Source organism: Salvelinus namaycush, chromosome 24 (genome assembly GCF_016432855.1).
Source record: "Salvelinus namaycush isolate Seneca chromosome 24, SaNama_1.0, whole genome shotgun sequence".
NCBI lineage: Eukaryota > Metazoa > Chordata > Actinopteri > Salmoniformes > Salmonidae > Salvelinus > Salvelinus namaycush.
Genome location: NC_052330.1, coordinates 9,501,453 through 9,525,464, shown reverse-complemented (window position 1 = coordinate 9,525,464; position 24,012 = coordinate 9,501,453). Strand labels below are relative to the sequence as shown.

Sequence of the window (24,012 nt, the reverse complement as noted above, 5' to 3'; positions counted from 1 at the left end):
AGACCTAAAAACACAACGCTGCATTGGCCCACAACATGTAATTGGAGCCGGTCTGTGCTGGCGTGGCTCACCAGGCTATGGCATCCTCCTCCCAGCGGACAAACATGCCTCCCAGCGTACTGTCACTCAGTTTAGAGCTACAGGGGCTCTTCAAGGGGCTGGTGCCTGGAATGCTGCTGCAGCCCTGGCGATCTGGGGGAAATCCCTCTGTTTAAGAGACACGTGCACACACAGACACACAAAAACATGTGAATCATGTGTTGGAAGCCAATCTGATGATTTTTTTTTTGGGGGGGTAAACCAGTCTGCAGACATTGTCTTCAACATACAGCAAAATGCAAAAAGAAAAGCATACCAGCTCAGTATTTCCAATTTATTTGGATCTACACAGCTTTCTAAAATCCCAGGTCTTTTGTCATCGTCTTCACTTGATCCCAGATTACAAACTCCCTTTCAACTAGGTGTTGTACAAAGAAGAATATAAACAGGTGTACATTATCGCAGAGTTTTAGTCCCTTTGTACTTTTTGGTTCTTTGCAACCCATTTTCCATTGATTGCGTCAAAATCCAGGAAGTGGCCCTCTCTTTGTCTGGGGAGAGTGTTGCGTGAACATTGTTAAGAACCTGTTCATCTGAAGCAGGGGGGGGGTTCCTGGCCTATTCATTAACCCTTCCATGTGTGGTGGTGTCATGCTGGGTTCTGCCTCCTCTACGCCCAGGAGACTCGCTCAGGCATGAAGACAACTGCAGAGCGGAGATACCTGTCCCATCTCGGCTCAGCACGGCCCGGGATTAGAGCTTAGTAAGCCTTAGTCAAGATCAAACAGAAAATGGCCAATCTACCGCTTTATTCCCAACCATCAGGCGTAGACGAGTGTGAAGCCAAGGCCAAGTTCAACCCTCAGATCTGAGGGAAACCTTCCTGCTCCTCCAATCCCACTGTGAAACTTCCCCCTGTTCTACCACTCTCGCCCTGCTACTGCGAGGGGCCCTCGTGAGTCAAAGGTTCACGTCCTGGGATGACGGGAGGAAACCTGACCGCCACGGCCCTCAATCGAGATATCGATTGTCCCAGCTTGGCTAGCGGTCTGTGGTTTTGTTCTGGTTGGCAGAGGCGATGTGGAACGTAATATTAATACTAAAACAGCTGTGTACAGTGCAAGTTCAATCAACAGCCTGAGTTCAACAGGTCACAAGTAAACACATCCATATTCAAGCCTTTACTGTTCATTTCTCTAGATTGATGGCTGGGTGTTTATCCAACTCAGGTGAAAACACAGGTGCGCAGCAGCAGTACCAAGAATGTGCTTCAGGCTCCTGGATCGGGTGACAGCCGGGGGGGGGTTGTCGGTCTAGTGTTCTATTCTGGATCTTCTGTGTGCCATCACTTTTTGTTAGGTATGCTCAACAGACTTGCAGTGTTCCAGAATGCTAGTTATTCCTCTAGTCTGCCACGCACCCCATTGCTTCCAGTCTTCTCCCGCACTCTTTTCTTACGCTCTAAGCTTTTCTGTGTGTTGGTGAGGTGTCATCTTTGAAGAAGTCCACCTTTTTTAAATTTCTATTTATGGAAAGCCTGTCAGGTCTTTGTAAAGCAAGGGTGTTATCTGCTAGCCACTCTTTAGGAAATTACACACTGACCAGGATGCATTAGGAGGATAAGGTTTGTGTGTGTGTGTGTGTGTGTGTGTGTGTGTGTGTGTGTGTGTGTGTGTGTGTGTGTGTGTGAGATAGAAAGAGAACGAGAACTACAGCGGCTGCCCGAAGCATCTCAAGGCCATCGTAAAGAACACAAATACATCACGACAAAGCATGGCAGCTCTTCCTCTCTTACACCCCCCCCACCCCCACCCCCCAGTCATAGCTCTGGACCGTTACGACTGGGCATACTGCGCACCCCTCAGCAACACCTAACAGGCAACAGAAAAAGAGAAAAAGGTGTCCAGCAACACCACTCAGCCAGGTCCCAGGTTTGTGACAAGGTTCCTAAGCAGCCTACCCCGTTCCTGCCCGTCCCTTACCTCTGCGCGGCTGCCTCCGTCGGAACTTGACGGCTCCCAGGTTGATCAGGTTCATGCCGTACAGGTTGTAGTCGATGAACAGCTGCAGCAGGTAGGGGATGTGGGCCTCGTGGGGCTGGTAGTGCTTGTTCATCACAGCGCCTCCTTGTAACAGCTCACACACCCTGGAACCACACACACACAGTTTTATATATTAGATGTACTTTATTGTACGCTATTCCTAGATGTACTTTGCATCCAGAAAAAGCTATGTGTTCCAAAAAGATTGAGTCAGAGAGGCTTTCATTCCAGAGTTGATATGCTTTCATTGAAAAACGCATTCACCTAGTCCTAGTCGCTGGAAAGAACTGTGACAACGCACAATTTTACTTTTCAAACTTGAAACTTCCCGCCAGTCTTTTGGCCGGTCCTATATCCATAATAATAATGTAGGCCACAGTGACAGTTCCCCTTTAAAGGTCAGAGCGGAGAGAGTTGATTGATTCAGTGATTGATCTGGAACAAGACAGAGGCTCATAACAGTCAGTCAGGCTGGGAGCAGACAGTGTGCCAGTTAGACTCTCTCTCCTCCCTCAGTGTCTCTCCTCCCTCAGTGTCTCTCTCTCTCTCCTCCCTCAGTGTCTCTCTCTCTCTCCTCCCTCAGTGTCTCTCTCTCTCTCCTCCCTCAGTGTCTCTCGCTCGCTCTCTCTCCTCCCTCAGTGTCTCTCGCTCGCTCTCTCTCCTCCCTCAGTGTCTCTCGCTCGCTCTCTCTCCTCCCTCAGTGTCTCTCGCTCGCTCTCTCTCCTCCCTCAGTGTCTCTCGCTCGCTCTCTCTCCTCCCTCAGTGTCTCTCGCTCGCTCTCTCCTCCCTCAGTGTCTCTCGCTCGCTCTCTCCTCCCTCAGTGTCTCTCTCTCTCTCCTCCCTCAGTGTCTCTCTCTCTCTCCTCCCTCAGTCTCTCTCTCTCTCTCTCTCCTCCCTCAGTGTCTCTCTCTCTCTCTCTCTCCTCCCTCAGTGTCTCTCTCTCTCTCTCTCTCCTCCCTCAGTGTCTCTCTCTCTCTCTCTCTCCTCCCTCAGTGTCTCTCTCTCTCTCTCTCCTCCCTCAGTGTCTCTCGCTCTCTCTCTCTCTCCTCCCTCAGTGTCTCTCGCTCTCTCTCTCTCCTCCCTCAGTGTCTCTCGCTCTCTCTCTCTCCTCCCTCAGTGTCTCTCGCTCGCTCTCTCTCCTCCCTCAGTGTCTCTCGCTCGCGCTCTCTCCTCCCTCAGTGTCTCTCGCTCGCGCTCTCTCCTCCCTCAGTGTCTCTCGCTCGCTCTCTCTCCTCCCTGTGTCTCTCGCTCGCTCTCTCTCCTCCCTCAGTGTCTCTCGCTCGCTCTCTCTCCTCCCTCAGTGTCTCTCGCTCGCTCTCTCTCCTCCCTCAGTGTCTCTCGCTCGCTCTCTCCTCCCTCAGTGTCTCTCGCTCGCTCTCTCCTCCCTCAGTGTCTCTCGCTCGCTCTCTCCTCCCTCAGTGTCTCTCGCTCGCTCTCTCCTCCCTCAGTGTCTCTCGCTCGCTCTCTCCTCCCTCAGTGTCTCTCGCTCGCGCTCTCTCCTCCCTCAGTGTCTCTCTCTCTCTCTCTCCTCCCTCAGTGTCTCTCGCTCGCTCTCTCTCCTCCCTCAGTGTCTCTCGCTCGCTCTCTCTCCTCCCTCAGTGTCTCTCGCTCGCTCTCTCTCCTCCCTCAGTGTCTCTCGCTCGCTCTCTCTCCTCCCTCAGTGTCTCTCGCTCGCTCTCTCTCCTCCCTCAGTGTCTCTCGCTCGCTCTCTCTCCTCCCTCAGTGTCTCTCGCTCGCTCTCTCCTCCCTCAGTGTCTCTCGCTCGCTCTCTCCTCCCTCAGTGTCTCTCGCTCGCTCTCTCCTCCCTCAGTGTCTCTCGCTCGCTCTCTCCTCCCTCAGTGTCTCTCTCTCTCGCTCTCTCCTCCCTCAGTGTCTCTCTCTCTCTCCTCCCTCAGTGTCTCTCTCTCTCTCCTCCCTCAGTGTCTCTCTCTCTCTCCTCCCTCAGTGTCTCTCTCTCTCTCTCTCTCCTCCCTCAGTGTCTCTCTCTCTCTCTCTCTCCTCCCTCAGTGTCTCTCGCTCTCTCTCTCTCTCTCCTCCCTCAGTGTCTCTCGCTCTCTCTCTCTCTCTCCTCCCTCAGTGTCTCTCGCTCTCTCTCTCTCCTCCCTCAGTGTCTCTCGCTCTCTCTCTCTCCTCCCTCAGTGTCTCTCGCTCTCTCTCTCTCCTCCCTCAGTGTCTCTCGCTCGCTCTCTCTCCTCCCTCAGTGTCTCTCGCTCGCTCTCTCCTCCCTCAGTGTCTCTCGCTCGCTCTCTCCTCTGTCCCGTCTCTCGGAATCAGTGCAGTAGCACGACTCCACTCACAGTGACTGATAGCTTCAGCAGCTAAATAACAGCCGGTGTGCACGCACACACACACACACACACACACACTCTCTCTCACACAAAACAGACACGTACTCGCTTTGTCTCTCGCGCAGTCGCTCTGTCTCTCCGTCTGAACGCACACACACTGTCTAAAACACACACACCGCGAGAGCTCTGTACTACATAAGCGGGCCGATCAATATCAGCAGAATGAGCATCATAGTCATGTCCACACAGGCTAGCCTACAGACAGAGAGCATAGCCCTCTCTAACAACAGAAACACATTGCGAATGTTAACATATAGGCTATTACAGGTCAACAGACTGGTGAGAAATGCATGCTAAGGCAAAAACAGTAGAACACGCTCTTCACCTTTTGACCATCTGAGGATTGTACAGATAGATCTTCATAAACTTCCTCTCCATGGCATGGTATCCATAAAAAGGCCTGTGGGGGGGAACACAGTCAGAAGAACCTCTTGGGAAAACAACACAATACAGACTTCACCTACCATTCTCCTTCTAACATGAACATGTGAGCCTTCAGACTCTGCCCCATTCTCAATGTGTCTTTTCTTGATTCCTCGTGTCTTCTCGCCTCCTACTCAAAACCCATAGGAGGAGAATGCCCTAGGGGAGGAACCTTGGGTCATCTCCTCCAATGAGGTTTGATGAAGGAGGCGAGGAAACAGGATGGGAGGAAAACCAAATTGAGAAAGAGCCTCCGCCGTGTACTGAGTGACCCTACTAAGGAACAGTGATCTAGCTAAAAGAGAGGGAGCGGAGACTTACATGCCGGAGACCAGTGCCACCTTGAAGACGTGCTGTGTGCTGGAGGAGGGGTTTCCCATGGACACGTTGAGGGCCCTGTCGATGCTGAAGGCCACCTGACGCAGGTAGCTCTCCGCCTGCTGCCCGTAGCCATCGTAGGGCACATAGAGGTAGGGGAAGATGCCATGGAGGTGGAGACAGGTCTTCTGACCTGAGAGAGAGAGAGTCTGGTTGAGACAGTGGTAGGCTAATCCTTCATTCACCGTGTAGAATCGTCGGGAAATGAACAAACAACGTTATGTGGTCAGAGGCGATAGGATGGCCGTTCGCGTTGGTCCGCCTGGTCCTTCAGACAGAGGGTGTGTGTTCATGTGGCAGAGCTACTGTGTCAAACTCAACAAAAAGTTGGTTACCTCAACCCATAGGAACAAATGTGAAACTGGCACAGAGTCAAAACACAAAGCCACTCGGCATTATACAGCGATATAAAACTAAATTCAAGTAGTAGTCAGACTCATAGTTAATTTACCAAAAAGCAAAAGCGGGCCGACTTTAAACAACATATTTACAGCCGGTGACGTAGTCTGCCAGTGACATGACTGATTTTACTAAGATACTATTAATACTAGACATGCACACAATGGAGACAGATTGGCCTCTCTACTGAGGGAAGAAAGAGAGGAGGGGGGGGGGGGGTCCAGTAAAATAGCTCGTACACACTTTCCAACCGCGGGAAGAGAAATGCAGCCATCCAAGCCCTGCTCAGACAGACTGATGAAAAACAACAAAGGTCTGTAAAAGGAGCCTTGAATCATGAGTGCACGCCACCACAATGTCAAGCCCGTCATTACTAACCAACTGGATAGTAGACGGGGGACTGTCTCCATGAGGGAGGGAGACGGGGGGCGACTGATGTGGAATGAGGTCATCATGAAGTCGTGTAGTTTGCGTAAATAAATAAATATTCTGTGTGTGACAGAACTAAAAAGGAAGCCAAGCCATCTAGACCTCACTGGCTGACTGGTAGTCCTGTTCAGGTGTGGGCTATTCCAGGCCTAATATCAGATACGTAATACGATACCATCCTAATCTGAATAGGGACCATGTGGCTGTGGGACGGGGACTAGAGACCATGCAGACCAGATGAGACGGAAGGACTGACAGCAGGAGGAGGCAGTACAGAGCCTCTCCTCTCCCACACGTCAGCCCCATCTGTCCGCTAGGAAACCCGCGCATGTGCTCACGCACCCACACAGAGAACGCCACACGGTCCCTTAATATCCCCATTTGTAGGGGAATCGAGGACTGGCGGGGGAGGGGTTGTTGTGGGTAATGGAGTTCTATTTTTTGGGGGGGGGGCTTTGGCACTGTAGTCTCCCCTAGCCTGGTCCTGCCCGCTGCGTGACAGATGCTGTCAAGTGCATAGCCGCAGCAGTCCGCAGTTCCCTGGGCCCAATTGTTCAATCTGAACCCGTGGCATGGAGTATTTCTGCAGAAAAAACAGCCTACGCAAAAACAACATCCTGCATATCTCTGCAACCATGCAGCGGGTGACACGGGAAGTGGTCAAAATATACAAAGAAACAGATAGGGTTATGTCATCGTGAGGTGGGTGAGGGCAAACAAGACAGCGACCAAGAGAAAGCAGCTCTCCAGGGAAACCCCTTACAGACGACAGTGGCAAACAACGCAGCATGTGAATTGCTTTCAGTTTCAACACGGCGAGCAGACCAGACCGATGAATAACCCTTCACGTCGACATAGAACGGCCTCATCTGACATCCAGTCCTTTCACCACCACAGAAACAGACAGTCAAGGCAGGAAAAGTGCACTAGGCAGAGTGTGTCTTCTCTAAGGACAGACAGACAGACAGACAGGTAGACTGGCATGGAGCCAGTCGAGGGCGGAGAGGGCAGACAAAAGGAGCTGCGACGTAGGCTAGGTACAGTTGGGAACGTGTGTGTGTGTGTGTGTGTGTGTGTGTGTGGGGTATGTGCCTTGCTAGCGAACACAGTCGTGATACACAGACACACACAGCCAACGCCATTGGTGAAGCTGCTACTGCAGTTGCTAGGTAACGGAAGCCGGCAAGCAGCACAAGCCCCTGACAGACAGCGGGGAAATATAAACAAGTGATTCTTTCCACGCAGCTGGCCGGTAAGGAGCGAGAGGAAATAAAGATAGAGATAGAGAGAGAGCGCGAGAGAGAGACACAGAGAAAGAAAAATAAAGTGAGAGGGAGAGAGAGATAAAAAGAGAGAGAGGCAGATAGTCTCTCTTTCTAAGAGACCAAGAGAGAGAGAGAGACAGAGAGAGACAGATTCTCTCTCGGTCTCTTAGAGAGACTGAGTGAGTAAGAAAGAGAGTGAGAGAGAGAGTAAGAGAGACTAAGGGAGAGAGAGGAAATGAAAGAGGGAGTTGTGACTGACTGAGGTCTAGGCCCTAGGGCTGCTCTCTCTCTCTCTCTCTCTCTCTCTCTCTCTCTTCCTGTCTGAGTAGAGAGTAGTCCCCAGCCACCCGTCAGCTCCTGACCGCCCCCCCCTGACCGAGCAGGGCTCCCTAATTTGTTAATGGGAGGGAGATCCAGACCAGGAGAAGGGACTGTGGGGCTACTGCAGACAGGGCCCAATCATAGAGTTAGATAGAGGACGCAACATTGCAGCCGTCCCATTATCGCATCTGCTAGAGCATGGTCAGCACAATTGAGGACATCTCAATTTTGAAGTAGTCCATTTTATTCTTCTTCTACGAGTTGGGAAACAAACTGAAAGAGTTCACACTGCCACCAGGAGTGCATTGTTTGAACAGCAATAAAGCCCAAGTTTGTGAATTACTGCCACCTGCAGTTCTGGAATGTTTGGTCACGAGTATAATTCATTGGCTGATCCCTCCTGATGACCAGGATGGAATGATGTGATCCTTCCTTAACCCATAGGAATTCCCACCCAGTTAACTACTTCAAAATGGGGAAAGTCCTCAATGGCGCTGTCCATGCTAAAGCGGGGCACTAGAGTCCTCTATAGAAACTATCTACAGGAAGGAACATGGAGGCAGCGATGATGATTCTCTCTCGTCTCCTCTCCTATGCCTCCCTCTCCTCCTCCAGGTCTGCAGCAGGCGGCGGGTCTGAATGACTCAGCATTACAGCAGCAGCTCCAGTCTGTCAGTACTGTAGAGTTACAGTCAGAGTGCTGCCTGCTAGCTGCTACTGTACACTGCTGCTGTCTGTGAAGAGACAGACAGACAGACAGACAGACAGACAGACAGACAGACAGACAGACAGACAGACCTATAGGAGTCACTGCATGGAGCAGCAGCAGCACTTATAATAAATATGGAAATTAGCCTGTGTGTCCGTGTGTGCGGGGGGGGGGGGGGTATGTGTGTGAGAGTTTGCATGCACGTGTGTGCGGCGCAACTAGCCTCTCAGATCCTCCATCTTGATGAATACCCATTCATGCTCTCGCTGGACTGGACCTGATTGATTGCAGGAAGCTCCGGGTCACACAGAACAAGAGTGTGGAGCTGTATAGAACCCTTCTCTCTGTACAATTTGGGCCCTGAGGCACAACCCACAGATGAATGTAGCTTCGGAGTGAGGGGGAATCTGGGAGGGAGTGAGGGATGCAGGGGGAGGGCAAGTCCCTCTTAGATGGGGGTCTGTACGGGGGAACATCCCCTCTGCTATTGCCTCTGGGCCAGAGTAATAAAGAACATGGACAAAACTTGGTCAGGGATTGGGACTGTGGATTATGGACAAAATACCAACTGGGTTTTACAGTAACAAGAGAATAAGGCCAAGATGTTCTAATGAGTTGAGAGAACAGAACTGAGCACCGTGGTGGAGGCTCGTTAACACAGCCTGAGCCCATGTCGAGGACATAATATCTGCCTGGTCATGTACCGAGTCCCTAACACTGTGGGCAGGATAGCGGGGAGACGAAAGATTCATGGAAACCTAACACTGGTATCTCAACATCTGGCGAGAGCCTCCTGCATCGTCCATCTCGATGCCAGGGAGCGACAGAAGAGGGTTGGGGTAGAGAGCGAGCGAGAGAAGTGTAAGAGGGGGCGAGAGAAAGAAATAGCGAAACGGAGTAAGAAAGCGAGCGAAAGGGAGTAAGAATGAGAGAGAGAACGATCAGAGGGAAAGGCAGAGCAAGTTAGTCTGAGGAAGAGACGCACCTGGCATCATCAAATCTAATCCCCCTACCCATTATGCTGCTTCATAAGAGTCACGGTTTCCCTCTATCCCTGCCAGAGCACCTGCAACAAAAAAGAGAGAGAGAGAGAACCTCACAGCCCAACCCACCAGCGGCCTGACTGACCAGACATCTTCCCATAGCCCTGTATGGTACGGAGAAGAAGGGACGGATGGCAGGAACAAACTAATGGGTGCCGCATGAAGACACTGTCGATCAATAAAGCTTCTGCTTGCTTAGCAAAGATCTGCACCATCGTTTATCTTCCCGTCCTTCTAATGAGTTTTAAATGCAGGCGGGTGCGTCATAACTCCTCGCACAGACACGCGGCCGTTCTAAAACACATCACAGTAAACGCCGGGGGGGGGGGGGGGGGGGGGGGTCTCGTTTTACATTAGACTTCAGGGTAATAAAAACGGGAATATGTTGGGGGAATATCAATGTGCCGTGCCTGTCTCTAGTCTACATCGTGCAGATGGAGTCACCCATGGGAGAGGGAGGGTGTCCGCGTGTCGAATCTCACGCGACGGTTCAGTTCCGCGGGTTCACTACAGACGCCATCCTGCACCACGACACGAGAGAGAGGGGGGAAATACTTGTTTGAGGGGGAGGAGGGAGAGAACAGAGACTGCAGTGAAGGGAAGAGGAGAAAGAAAAGAGATGAATGACTACTTTAAATCACATCGCTCTAGTCTGAGGGATTTACTCCAGTCACCCGCTGGTGGCGGCGGGGGTGGGGGGGGTGAGAAATGTATGCCGCTGCTTTATAAACTATACTGAACAAAAATATTAAAAAGCAGCATGCAACATTTTCAAAGATTTTACTGGGTTACAGCTCATTTCATGGAATCAGTCAAATGAAATAAATGCATTAGGCCCTAAAAAAAATCTATGGATTTCACATGACTGGGACTACAGATATGCATCCGTTGGTCACAGATACCTTAAAACATTTTTTTTTTTTAAAGTAGGCATGGATCAGACCACCATTTCCCTCATGCAGGACATTGCATAGAGATGATCAGGCTGTTGATTGTGGCCTGTGGAATGTTGTCCCACTCTTCAATGGCTGTGCGCAGTTGCTGGATATTGGCAGGAACTGGAACACGCGGTCAAACGTGTCATTCCAGAGCATCCCAAACATGCTCAATGGGTGACATGTCTGGTGAGTATGCAAGGCCATTGATGGTCTGGGACATTTTTAGCTTCCAGGAATTGTGTACAGATCCTTGTGACATGGGGCCGTGCATCATCATGCTGAAACATGAGGTGATGGCGGTGGATGAATGGTAAGACAATGGGCTTCTGGATCTCGTCGCGGTTTCTCTGTGCATTCAAATTGCCATCGATAAAATTCAATTGTGTTTGTTATCTAACTTATGCACACCCATACCATAACCCCACCGCCACCATGGGGCACTCTGTTCACAACGTTGACATCAGCAAACCGCTCGCCCGCACGACGCCACACAAGTGGTATGCGGTTAGGAGGCCGGTTGGACGTACTGCCAAATTCTCTAAAACGATTCGGCTTATGGTAGAGAAATTAAATTCTCTGGCAACAGCTCAGGTGGACATTCCTGCAGTCAGCATGCCAAGTGCACCCTCCCTCAAAACTAGAGACATCTGTGGCATTGTGTTGTGACAAAAACGCACATTTTACAGTGGCCTTTTATTGTCCCCAGCACAAGGTGCACCTGTGTAATGATCATGCTGTTTCTTGATATGCCACACCTGTTCGGTGGATCGATTATCTTGGCAAAGGAGAAATGCTCACTAACAGGGATATAAAGAAATGTGTGCACAAAATGTGAGGGAAATAAGCTTTTGGTGCGTATCGAACATTTCTTGGATCTTTCATATCAGCTCATGAAACATAGGCCCAACACTTTCCATGTTGTGTTTATATTTTTTTTCAGTATAACTGGCCAGTATGGTGTACAGGTCTTCTAGCAGACACTACTTAATGCTAGTCCTGGGTGAGACTATTGAAATGCTGCCAGCACAGCAATTTATGAAGTGGTGTTTGGTGGTATGCAGGAGGAGTAAACAGTGTGTTTGCCATGCTGTGGAGAGACTCTGATCACACTGTGCCTGTGTGTGTGTGTGTGGTAGAGACACTCAGGGAGGAGGAGAGAGGCAGACATCGAGGCGGGGTGCTGCTATTTTTGGCCTTGCCTGGCTGCGAGGAGCGAGTCTGCTGATGAGCAGAGCAGAGGTAGAGAGGACACAGACAGGGGTTGCTGAGCAAGGAGATGAGCATGTTGATCTATTTACAGCTCTACCTAGCCCTGTGCTCCATTCATACACCACTGTATAGCCTGTACTGTGCGTGTGACTGTGTGCGTGTGTGTTAGGATGCTGCTCATTAACTACCCTCTGTCCGGATACCCGCCCACTGCCACCCCATACACCATCCTCCTCAAACCCCCTCCATCACACACACACCACTGCAATTTAGGCACAGCGATAATGCACACCGGGTCCCTTCAATCACCCATCCTTCAAAGTGCCTATGCAAATTGTTTTGCTTTAGAGCGACAGAGAATAAACAAAGGCGTGAGGGTAGGTCCGTTTCTTTATGGGCACCTCACCCTCTTTCACTCAGAATAGTACACTGCCGCAGCTTCCTGCTCTGCACTCTTCCATGTTCTTTGCTTTACACAGTTGGCCACGTCTCCAGATCGGAGTCCGACACGACCGACACAAAAACCTCTCCGGTCCTGCCTGAAATTCCACAGCGTGGTAAAACCAGGAACGTCAGTTCACTCACTGACCACCCTGTTCTGTAATGCCTCGTCCTCCATTCGTTGAACACGGAGCAGCTCCTATACAGTGGTTTAACCAGGCGTATTCACCACGGACTGCATCCAGATCGGATTCCGAACACAGGCCAGTGTCTTCAGCTGTGTCCTCAGGCCTCCAATAGAAATCAGCGTAAGAGGCTGGTAGCCATGAAATGCTTCCCTTCCTCTCAGTGTGTCACAGGTTCCATTGTGTCATTGCTAGGAGCCAGAAGCCTCCCTGGCTGAGGTGACTTCATGCTGGGAGAGAGACTGTGGTGGTCCCCGGGCCAAACCTGGAGCAGACAGCAGAATACTCCCTGTGACTGCGCTGTGTTTTCCCTCTCCCTCTCCACAGCCAAGGCCTGTCCTGGCAGACCGCCTGACTCCTGAGCACAGAGTGGGACAAACAAGTCACTGGACGTCGATTACCAGCTCTCAGCGAGCGATTTCCTACAGCATTCCCAGTCGTTCCTTCCCATGTCCTGTACCCCCAGACAGTCCTTACCTAGTCCAGTCCTGAGGCAGACAAAGGCCCAAAGGTCTTTATGAAATCTCTGCAAGGGAATTCCTAGATCGTTCCCAGACAGCCCTTATCTACAGTCCTGACTGAGGCATGAAACACCTCTAAGTCTTTGTGAAGCTCCAGACTGGAACAAGCGGTCTCCTGCTGGGTTCAGTAAAGACATCCCTGGCACTTCAGCGTGTTGAGGAACAAACAGACCAGACGGTCCTGCCAACCAGTGCCAGGCAGGAGTCTTAACAGATGACCAACCACCTAGCCTCACGCGGGAACCTGCGGAACACACACACGAAACACAGCAGAATACAATATCATGTTTGATTTTGTCTCTGACTGAGGTGTGTCACAACAGCACATTCTTCTCCAGACCTCATGGGTATAGGCCTATGTTGTGAGAATCCATCCTAGTGGAAGATATAGGTGGCTGGGCAGTGAGCAGGGGCCCCCTTCCGCTACCATCCATCTCCGGTGTGGGATACGAGTGGCAATAACAGGCCCCAGTTCATTCATCCAGCGAAGGTGTGAGGGCACTAATGATCCCGGTACAGCGGATTAACAGCACAGGCCTCCATGCCCTCTAGTGTGTCAAAGCAGGGGCACACACACACACACACGCACGCACATAACAGTGTTTGCGCTGCAGTCATTTAGCTGTGGCGCAGCACCACGGCAAAAATCATTGCCGTTAAGGCAATAAATATATACGGAACACAAAATAATATTTTGAAGATCGAGAACAGTGAAGTCCACATTGACTTTGTCTTTAAACAATGAATAGATTAAACAAATAACCCCATAGTAGAATAGTATATCTATTTACCTAGTCGACTTGTTGTTGTGTGTTCTATGCGAGAGAAACAGGCTATTCCTCTCAAGGTGTATTCCAGTTGCGAGTGCCATTGGGAGGGAAACATGCATCCAGACAAGCAATCCATGCACAACGACGCTCAATGCAATCACGGGAGACCTTTTAAAGATGGCCTTCGTTATAAAGAGGGAGATCCAGCTTTCCATTCCTACTTTATTCCTGAGTGCATAGGGGAGAGTGGTGCTAAATTTAACACGTGTCTATTGTAGGGTAACTTGGGGTAAAAAAAACACCACCCTACCTCAAATACATTTTTGGGGGCGTAACTTCAATTGTGATGAGACAGATTAGGTTTTTTGTTGTTGAGCAAGAGTGGCAACCAGGGAAAGTGTTCGGGGGAGAATGGTGACATGAAGTGGTTTCTGTGAGAAGTACAGACAGGGGGTGTTTTACCCCGGGTGGCAGAATACCCCACGTTACCCTAACAGATACGTACATTATAGTCACTGTGTTCATGCAATTTTTTGGAACATAAAATTCATCAATATGATGCTAACTAGTTAAAAGATCACATTCGGGGCCTCCCGAGTGGCGCAGTGGTCTAAGGCACTGCATCGCAGCTAGCTATGCCACTAGATATTCTGGGTTCGAGTCCAGGCTATGTTGCAGCCGGCTGCGACCGGGAGACCCACAATTGGCCCAACATCGTCCGGGTTAGAGGAGGGTTTGGCCGGCAGGGATGTCCTTGTCCCATCGCGCACTAGCGACTCCTGTTGCGAGCTGGGCGCCACAGCACCAATACGTTTCCTCCGACATATTGGTGCGGCTGGCTTCCCGGGTTAAGCGGGCATTGTGCCAAGAAGCAGTGCGGCTTGGTTGGGTTGTGTTTCGGAGGACGCACGGCTTTCGACCTTCGCATCTCCCGAGTCTGTACGAGAGTTGCAGCGATGAGACAAGACTGCAACTACCAATTGGGAAGAAAAAAGGGTTAATTTTTTTTAATCACATTCGGGATCTAGCTAATGATTAGCCAAATAGGGTAAATGCAGATAGGCAACTCGGTCCTTCAATTATATTTATTTATAGCCACTATGCTGCATCAGTTGGGCCACAGGTGATAATGCTAATTGCTTATGGTATACCTGATAATATGGATGGGCTATATGTTGGTCTGGGAATTGCCAGGGACTTCACGATACGATATTATCACGATACTTTGGTGCTGATATGATATGTATTAAGATACTCCCGGTTCTATATGTATTGTGATTCGATACTGTGATTTTATTGCCATTCGATGTCACCATATGTCTGCTGCAGAGGGACAAGACAGAGCCATGAGAAATCCACATTTTGATCGGTCATGAAAATAAAAGTGCTGAAAACAAATGGTCTCCCTTATTTAAAAAGAAGATGGAAAACAAGCTATGAAGGAAAAATACTGGAGTTTTGGTGCAGGTACAGCCAACTAGCGCAAAAATAATATTGCGATATTGTCAAAATGATACATCGTCAAGAATTATATCCCGATATGTAAGTATCCACCCCCCCCCCAAATCACTAGCTATATGCATGGTCCAATACGTTAAAATAATTTTAGCAAACTATTTTAACAATATGTTATTGGGCTCATTTCATTTTGGAGTAAAAAGTCACCAGAACTGAGCTTGTCATTCCTTCTCCATAAAAATTGCTGTGACCTTCTCCCCCACTGATACGCATATTTCCAGAGGAAACACACACACACCACCACAACAACCCCCCTGAGGGGGACAGGAATATACGGCCAAGCCGTCAGAGATGTCCCACAGCGGGAAGGAAACACTATGACCGGGGGAAAAGCAGGATAGTAGGTTCATCAGCTGGGACCACTAAGACCCCCGTCGCCGTAGCAACATGCCTGTACGGACGCTTCTTTATCCAGGGCGAGTCATCGCTGCACAGCTGCCCAATGTCAGACGTGGTGAGATAGACAAATCGATGACCTTTCAATGAGCATCACCTGCACCACGGCACACCTGTCTCAACCAGCCGCATTAATCAGGTGGGCTAGAAGGGTGTGTGTGTGTGTGTGTGTGTGTGTGTGTGTGTGTGTGTGTGTATCTGCCAGACCTGTGCGATTAGCGCGACGGCAGCCTGTCGATTGATGTCCTGCCAGCTCTGGCTGTGCTCACACAAACATGTTCAATCAATCAAAGTCTGCACGTCCAACCACCTCAAGAAGCGACGGCAGCAAGTGAGCCATAAGATACAAACACTGAGAAGGTGAGGTGAGGAGGCCAAACGACTAACATTCCACGGCGAGTGTCTTTATCAGCGGGATAGAATGACAGAACGGTAGCGAGAGGAGGAAGAGAGACGGAGAGGGGCTACAGTCCGGTTCACTACCACTGCAGTGGGTGACCATCGCAGTGGCGCGCGCAAGTCCACAGAACCACAGTCCCGAGACCAACAGACTGAAACAGGACGTGGTTTCTGTGGTGTGACCTTTGCTCCCTCGCCACCCTGTGTGTTATTGTGGTCCAGTCCTCTCGCCTACTCCATGTTTATTTGTGGCCCACTAATACCAGTGGCCCTCTGAGCCCCCCTCTCTAGCTAGAGTAGAGGGGGAAGAGTATTACTAGCAGGCTGAAGAACTCAAGAACGCTTCATTCCCACATAGTCCAGACACAAAGCCACATCTGTCTGACCACAGACCCAAGCACTCTGCTTAATGATGAGGAGCGTCAGAGGAGGACAGACCAGAACAGCACAGCCTGAGGGCAGGACAGAACCCACTGTAGATGCGACGACAACTGGAGGAGGGGAAGAGGAGGAGATGGAGTGGCGAGAGGGGGCTGTGAAGTGCAGTATGCTAGTATGCCAACACTGAGGCAGAGGCCACACATCCAAACAACCTGTCCAGTCAGATTAGAAAGCACCGACTTCTCTCTCTCCCTGCATCTTCACTAATGTTTTCCACCGTGTTGGAGCTCAGGTATGTGACCGTGGCTCAGGGTGATGAAGGAGGGGTGTCAGGGTGAGAGGCCGATGAACTTGACAGGGTCAGGGAGGGTAAAGGCCAGGGAGGGCAGCTCCAGTCCCACACGCTTCACTGACCGTGCCCCCCCCCCCTAAACAGGACACAGGAACACAATGTGACATGACACCTGCAGGGACAGGTCGTCTCTGACACTGGAAGAGAGGGAGTAGCTGTGGAAAAAGGAAGGTGGTGGGGGGGGGGGGTTAGGAAGAGAGAGAAATTGGATCTGCAGGAACTGATTGAACAGTAGGTAGAGGAGAACAAAGGAACAGAAGACGGGGCGAGGGGAGAGGGAGAGCACGGGGAGAGAAAGAGCGAGAGAAAGAACAAGACAAAGGAGAGGGGAAGAGCGCGAGAGAAAGAACGATTGCGAGAGCGAGAGAGCGAGGAAGGGAGAGTGAAAGAGCGCGAGAAGAGCGCCACAGACTGTGACCAGCGGGCAGGGTATCCTCCTTGTCTGCGGCTCTCAGTCTGACAGCAGTGTGTAGACTAGCCTGACGACACACACACACACGTACATGTGCATACACACACGGCAGGGAATGAACGGCGTCAAGGAATGACTTCTCTCCCTGCATCTTCAGGTATGTGACTGTGGCTCAGGGTGAGCTTGACAGGGTCAGGGAGAGTAGAGCACAGGGAGGGCAGCTGCAGTCCCACATGCATCTCTGACCTAGTCACATTCTGACATGGGTCCCCCCCCCCTAAACAGGACACAGGAACACAATGTGACATCACACCTGCAGGGACAGGTCCTCTCTGACACTGGAAGAGGGAAAGTAGCTGTGGAACAAGGAACAAAAAAGGGGGGGGAATTAGGAAGAGAGAGAGAAATTGGATCTGCAGGAACGGATTGCACAGTAGGTAGAGGAGAACAGAGAGAGAAAGGCCGGCGTAGGTAGACCTGGCTCTCAAGAGAAGACATTTTGTGGGCAGTGCGCACACAGCCTGAGGTGGAAACTGAGCTGCACTTCCTAACCTCCTGCCAAATGTATGACCATATTAGAGACACATATTTCCCTCAGATTACACAGACCCACAAAGAATTCAAAAACAAACCCAATTTCAATAAACTCCCATATCTATTGGGGGAAATACCACAGCGTGCCATCACAACAGCAAGATTTGTGACCTGTTGCCACAAGGGCAACCAGCGAAGAACAAACACCATTGTAAATACAACCTATATTTATGTTTATTTATCTTCCCTTTTGCACTTTAACTATTTGCACATAATGTAACATTTGAAATGTCTTTGCTCTTGTGGAACTTCTGTGAGTGTAATGTTTACTGTTCAATTTTATTTCACTTTTGTTTAATATCTTCTTGACTTGCTTTGGCAATGTAAACATGTTTCCCATGCCAATAAAGCCCCGAGAGTAGAGGAGAGAGAGAGAAGAGTGACCAGCGGGTAGGGTATCCTCTGTGTCTGCAGCTCCCAGTCTGACAGAAGTGTGTAGACTAGCCTTACGACACACACACACACACGTCAGGGAATGAACAGCATCACCGTGGACACGCAATCATGCAGTATGTCTGACCACACATGCTGCTGGTTGACCATTAGGCCTGGACGCTTCTGTACTAACAAGCAGTCCGATCCAGGCTATCAAAGACACACACATTTAGTGTTAGAGAACGTAAATATTCATTTAGTTAGAAACTGCCAAGCAGTCTGGACTGGAGAGTGACTGTGAAATTCTAAATATAATGACAAATGGATACCCTTGTTCGACGACGGTCAACAGAACAAAGGGAGACCGGCGGTTTCTGAATCTGAATTGAACTTTCCTATGAAATAATATAATATGCAAATGTCTTCCCTTGAGATATTAAAAATGTGAGAGATGGAATCAAATGAAGCTATTGTGTTTCCAGCCTAATGTGCTAGCTAGACCAAGTGTTGCACATGATCTACTGTAGGCTAGTACTGTGGCTAATATCAGTATGGCCGGAAGCCAGCTCTATCAAAATGTTAAAGAGAGAGAGAGAGAGAGGGAGAGAGAGAGAGAGCGCGAGAGGAGAAAGAGAGAGCGAGAGAGGAGAGGAGAAAGCGAGTGAGGAGAAAGAGAGGAGGAGAAAGCGAGTGAGAAGAAAGAGAGGAGAGAGCGAGCGAGAGGAGAAAGGAGAGAGAGAAAGAGGAAAAAGAGAGCGAGAGGAGAAAGAAAGAGGGGAGAGAGACAGCGAGAGACAGGTAGATAAGAGAGAATTAAAGGAAGGGGAGGAGAGAGAGCAAGGTACCCCGACAACAGCCATCAACATTCAAATCAGAGTTGTCACCAACGTTGTTTTTACGCGCCAGTGTCTGCCGGTGTCCAAACGCCCCGGTCAAGATAAAAACACAGCCAGACAACAGGACATTTCCCCTTAACAGGTCTGCGTGCCCATTTTCAGCACGTCGAAATTTGATATTCACGGCATGTCTCTGTGCCACACATCACACAGCGTTGGGGAGGCGTGATTGGTGCATTAGACGAGCGAGACTCCCTTCCTCCCTCTAACACACACACACACACACACACACAGAAACCAAATTGCAGCCGATATAGTGCTGTGAGGGAAAATAAGGTAGCTAGGAGAACAAAGGGGATGTGGGGAACGGGTTTAGACATTTCCCTTCAAGAAAAAAAACGGATGCCTCTTATAAAGAGGGCAGGCATGAAACTCTTCTAAAAATGAAGACAGCAGCAGCAGAAGACTACGTTCTGGTCGCCCCAGAATCTCAGTGTTTCATGTAGCCCCCCCTCACTGTGCTCCTCCAGCACTGACAGAACAGAAAGAAGCAAGCTCGGTTGCCTTGAAAAAAAACAAGCCAGGCTATTTTTAGAGCCAGCCAGAATTCCCCATCCCCCTTTAATAAGCCTGCTTTCATACACACTGTGTACAGTGGAACTGTGGAATTAAAAATTGATCTCAAGACATGCCGTTTGGTCTTCACAAGCAAACTGAGATGTGGGTCCTCACAAGGAGGGGAGCGTAGAATGGAGTGTTCAGAAAGCAGGGCTTTCCGGTCGTAGCTACAGCTTCAAAACAGAAAGCTGCAGTCCTACTTCTCCGTCCCCAATGGGAGATACCTAAGACCTACTGATAGGAATTTAATCCATGCGCGCACGTGCGTGTGTGTGTGTTTTATCAACATCCAGATTGAAGGCACAGCATAACAGGTTCAAAGCATTCCAGTCCAGGCTTCTTTTAAAATAAGATCTTAAAATCTGCCTGAAACACTACAGTTTTCCTACAACAGTGAGTGGCCTGGGGAACAGAGAGAGCGCCTGAATGGCCCGAGCAGGGCCCCTCTCCCTCAGTTCTCTAACGTAGGGACAAAGAGCCCGGAGAAGAAGAGGAAGGGTCGGAACACTCAGCACCGACCCAAAGTGACCAAACTCCACGTGCCAACACTGGGCTCCCTGGACCAGAGTGGGACCACACAGGCAGTACCTGCTTTTTAGGGACTCCCTGCATTCAAAGAACACAAATCCACTTAATATCCCAACACAAGCGTTGGCAGGGAGACAGCCCACAGTTACTGAGCACTCTACATCAAACGAGAAGAACACAGGCGTATTTCATAAAGTACCGGGGGGGGGGGGGGGGGGGGGGGGGTGTTTGGAGGGAAGCATTTCCTGGCCTGACGCTAGCGACCAACGCAAGTAATCCAGCCCAGCTTCACTCAGGGACTAATCGCATTACCTCACTGGCAGGCAGCAGTAAAAAGCTGACCGAATACACATACGAGGCCTACTGATGAGAGCAACAGCCCACTGATATCCCCACACGCCCCTAGTACTGCCTATAATGTGGTTAGGGCAGGCGTTTAAGGACAGAGTCCCATGTCTGCTATAGTCCCGGATGTGGTAGAGAGAGAGCTTGGCTGGTCTGTGCGTCCGTCTGTCTGTCGTCTGGCTGAGTGTCTGTCTGTCTGTGACGTCAACCTCCCCTCAGCCTGGAGGTATGTCTGTGGCTCAGTCTGTCAGTGGGATTTGCAGCCAGCAGACGTATTTACCAGCAGCGAGCGGTAGACCCGGCTGGCCACCTCCACCTCTGTGTGTGTTATTAACACAGCATGTCTCCTATTGATTAGACCCGGCCAAAATCAAACAGCGCAGAAAAGAGCTGCTCACTCAGACAATTAACCATCCAGCAGTGGCCTGTCAGAAGGTGGGAGATGACAACACACACGGAGCTGGCTGGGTGAACCGTCAAAGCATGGCGCGGCACCTGCAGGAGTAAGGTGGAGCTCCTCAGACAGGTGCCAGTAACAGAGAGGAGAGGTGGCTGGTTTCTGCTTTCAAAATGGCACCCTATTCCCTATATACAGGTTCCCTGGTCCAAAGTAGTGCACTATAAAAAAGGGAATAGGCTGCCATTTGTGACGCGGCATCCAGTGACCAGGGGGCAGGGAGATCCTGGACTCCCTCTGGTGGAGTGACCTTGGCATGGCCGGAGACCTGAGGGAGAGGAGACCGCAACTAGAAAGCCCAACAACAATCAAGACTGACAGCACATAATAGTCCTACACACACGCCTGTCTGCAGCACCGTCTCAGATACAGCCGAGCCCACCTTGAGGGGAGCCCGCCCAGAGGCCAGGCTACAGTGGCTGTGTAGTCACATTCAACTCCCCTGTGCTAATGAATCCACCATCCATCACACAGACATACGGCCCGCCAAAAAATATCAACGTGGCCACCCCACCAAGGTTCCATCTCACTCAGGCACTGCAGACATTTCCTTCTCCTTCTACCAGATCCACAAAATTCTGCCACTAATTCAGCTGAAACAAATCACCTGGCAAAGATGAGCGTAAATGTTCCCCTGTAAGTCTTTAGTCAATTGACAAACTGAAATAGAGGCTTTGCTGTGAGGCTGTGATTGTCTTTTCTGTTCACTGAAACCTGTCTACGGTGAAGTCTGAGGGCTAGGTGGGTACAGACCTACAGCATAAAGACCAGGGTGTCACCTAACTCCACCTGGGCGACAGAAAAGGATGGCAGGGACAATGACTGGTGCTGCAGCCCCACATTTCTGCCCTCGGCAGTGGCGACGCATTCAAAAAGCCACTGTAGAACCGGAGGGAGCTATTAAAGCCATCAATCACCCAGGCGCTGCAGCAAGGGCATATGTGTACTGTACAGAAAAAACTCAGGAGAGAGAGAGAGGAAGAGGGAGCCGAGAGAGCAATCTGAGAGAGCGAGAGATAGAGAGCACTCAGGAAAAACCTCCCCTCATCCAAGACAAAAGGCACACAGTTCAGCCACAGGCCAGACTAAAAAGGTAGGCCTAGATCAGTTCAGCCACAGGCCAGACTAAAAAGGTAGGCCTAGAACAGTTCAGCTACAGGCCAGACTAAAAAGGTAGGCCTAGATCAGTTCAGCCACAGGCCAGACTAAAAAGGTAGGCCTAGAACAGTTCAGCTACAGGCCAGACTAAAAAGGTAGGCCTAGATCAGTTCAGCCACAGGCCAGACTAAAAAGGTAGGCCTAGAACAGTTCAGCCACAGGCCAGACTAAAAAGGTAGGCCTAGAACAGTTCAGCCACAGGCCGGACTAAAAAGGTAGGCCTAGATCAGTTCAGCCACAGGCCAGACTAAAAAGGTAGGCCTAGAACAGTTCAGCTACAGGCCAGACTAAAAAGGTAGGCCTAGATCAGTTCAGCCACAGGCCAGACTAAAAAGGTAGGCCTAGAACAGTTCAGCCACAGGCCAGACTAAAAAGGTAGGCCTAGAACAGTTCAGCTACAGGTTAAAGATTTAAGGTATCCGCATGCTTCCCAGCTGAAACAGTTCAGAAGAGTTTGTGCATATATTATGACGACGTTGTGGCCTTTTTGTTCGTTTTGGACTTCGGTAAGGGTTTTTTCGGCTGTTCGGGCACTGTTTTTTTTATTGAGGCAAGCCGAAGTCTACGCCCCTCCGTCGGTGATTGGTCAACAGTAAGGATTCTTCAATAAAGTCTTTGTTGTCATTCAACGAGAGACGACTCGTTCTCATGCACATTTTTTCATTGAGAAATACTGCACCAAACCTCTTAGCTAGATGCAACATTGCGCGACTAAGATCTCCTCAGCAAAAACGTCAAAATTAACGACAGACAATTTTGAGGAAGTGTGTTACTGGCTAGGGCGTCTCAAAAATGGACAAAAAGTACTATTGCCGCTTTTTTCTCATTTATCAAGCGACGGTCTTTTAAGGGAGTACGCGAGCACACTCACTCCGAACTGAAGGATGCGGCCGCCTTTAAGAGTAAGCACGTAGTCTATAGCTCAGCTATGGGGTAAAGGCTATAAGGTATATCGCCTTGGCCACAGTACAGACTAAAGGTATTCCGTTCTGCTTTATGTTAGAGGCTATAGGGCTAACTCAGCTATGCGGTAAAGGCATTGGCTACAGTACAGTTATAGATTGAAAGTTCATTGTGATATAAACCTACCAACCCCAGTAACCGTTCAGCCACAGGCTAGAAGCAGCAGCAGCAGGTGATCGTCATCATCACCCAGAGAAAGGGGTGGGGCCCATTCTTCAGCTTTAATGCACTGTAAATCCTCTATAGAGGCCACCTGTAGTATTAAAGAATTCAACAGACAAAAACAACTTCACTGATTTACACCCGTTGCATGGGGGGGGAGGAGGGAGGAGAGTTTTCTAAGCTTTCAAAGTCCATCATGTGCCTGCGGAACCCTTTGAAACCAGATAGCACTCCTGGAATTCCTGGCTTGATGTGAGGCCCCTATGACAGAGACACGGCATGGCATGGAGCTGCTTCTTCACAACCACAAAGACACGACGAGGTGCCATTACTGTCTCCCATTACTCATGAGAGGGGCACTGATTGGACCACCTTGACGTACTAGGGAGGGAAGGCCCAAAGAGATGGAATGCATGACAAACAAAAGAACGACCGGCTTTTGTTAATGGTTAATGAGACCTGGACAGGCTGAGAGGGGCGTGTGTGTGTGTGTCTTCACTGGAAACCCCCCAACGGAAGGGCTTTTAAAGACCCGGGGCCCCAGTGTCTTGTGACAATAACATCACAGCCTCAGGATTATCAGGGGCCAGGGTTCATGCTGCTCTCTGCATTCACAGCAAACTCCTCTCTCACAGAGCAAGGCATTCCTCCCTGGCAGCTATTTTTTGGCATCAAAACTAGTCGAAATTGGAATGAGCCTGGAAGGGAATGGATTCAACTGAGGGTAAAGGGACTAGGCCCACAAAAGACAGCCATCCATGTGGCTACAAAACATGAGAAATAAGTGGATAGCAATATCCATGTTAAAGTAGCCTAATAAGAAACACAGGCCAAGGTTACATCTTGAGAATGCTAAAGAGTCCAAAAAATAAAAAAGGGAGGTAGCAAATCAAAAGAAAAATGACCTTTTGACTAATGAGACGCCCAGTCTTTGAATCCCCCATTATCCTGTTAATGGTTCCAGGAGGAATTCCTTTAGACGGCATTAGAGTTCCCCTGGTGAGAGGTAAAGGGGGAGGAAGGAGGCAGGGGCCAGGAGGAGAGAGGGTTAGAGGGAG

The 24,012-nt window shown here is 50.0% G+C and overlaps 1 protein-coding gene across 1 annotated transcript in view; it reads right to left on the bottom strand.

The window, feature by feature from the left end:
* The window catches only part of rev3l (REV3 like, DNA directed polymerase zeta catalytic subunit), a 49,871-nt gene that overhangs the window by 22,329 nt on the left and 3,530 nt on the right, over positions 1–24,012 (bottom strand). Inside the window, exons 2-5 of the mRNA XM_038962583.1 lie at positions 5,174–5,363; positions 4,755–4,829; positions 2,022–2,185; positions 72–207 (exon numbers count right to left, since the gene is read on the bottom strand). Coding sequence (XP_038818511.1) covers positions 72–207; positions 2,022–2,185; positions 4,755–4,829; positions 5,174–5,363 — 565 coding nt within the window. The remainder of the gene's footprint in view (positions 1–71; positions 208–2,021; positions 2,186–4,754; positions 4,830–5,173; positions 5,364–24,012) is intronic.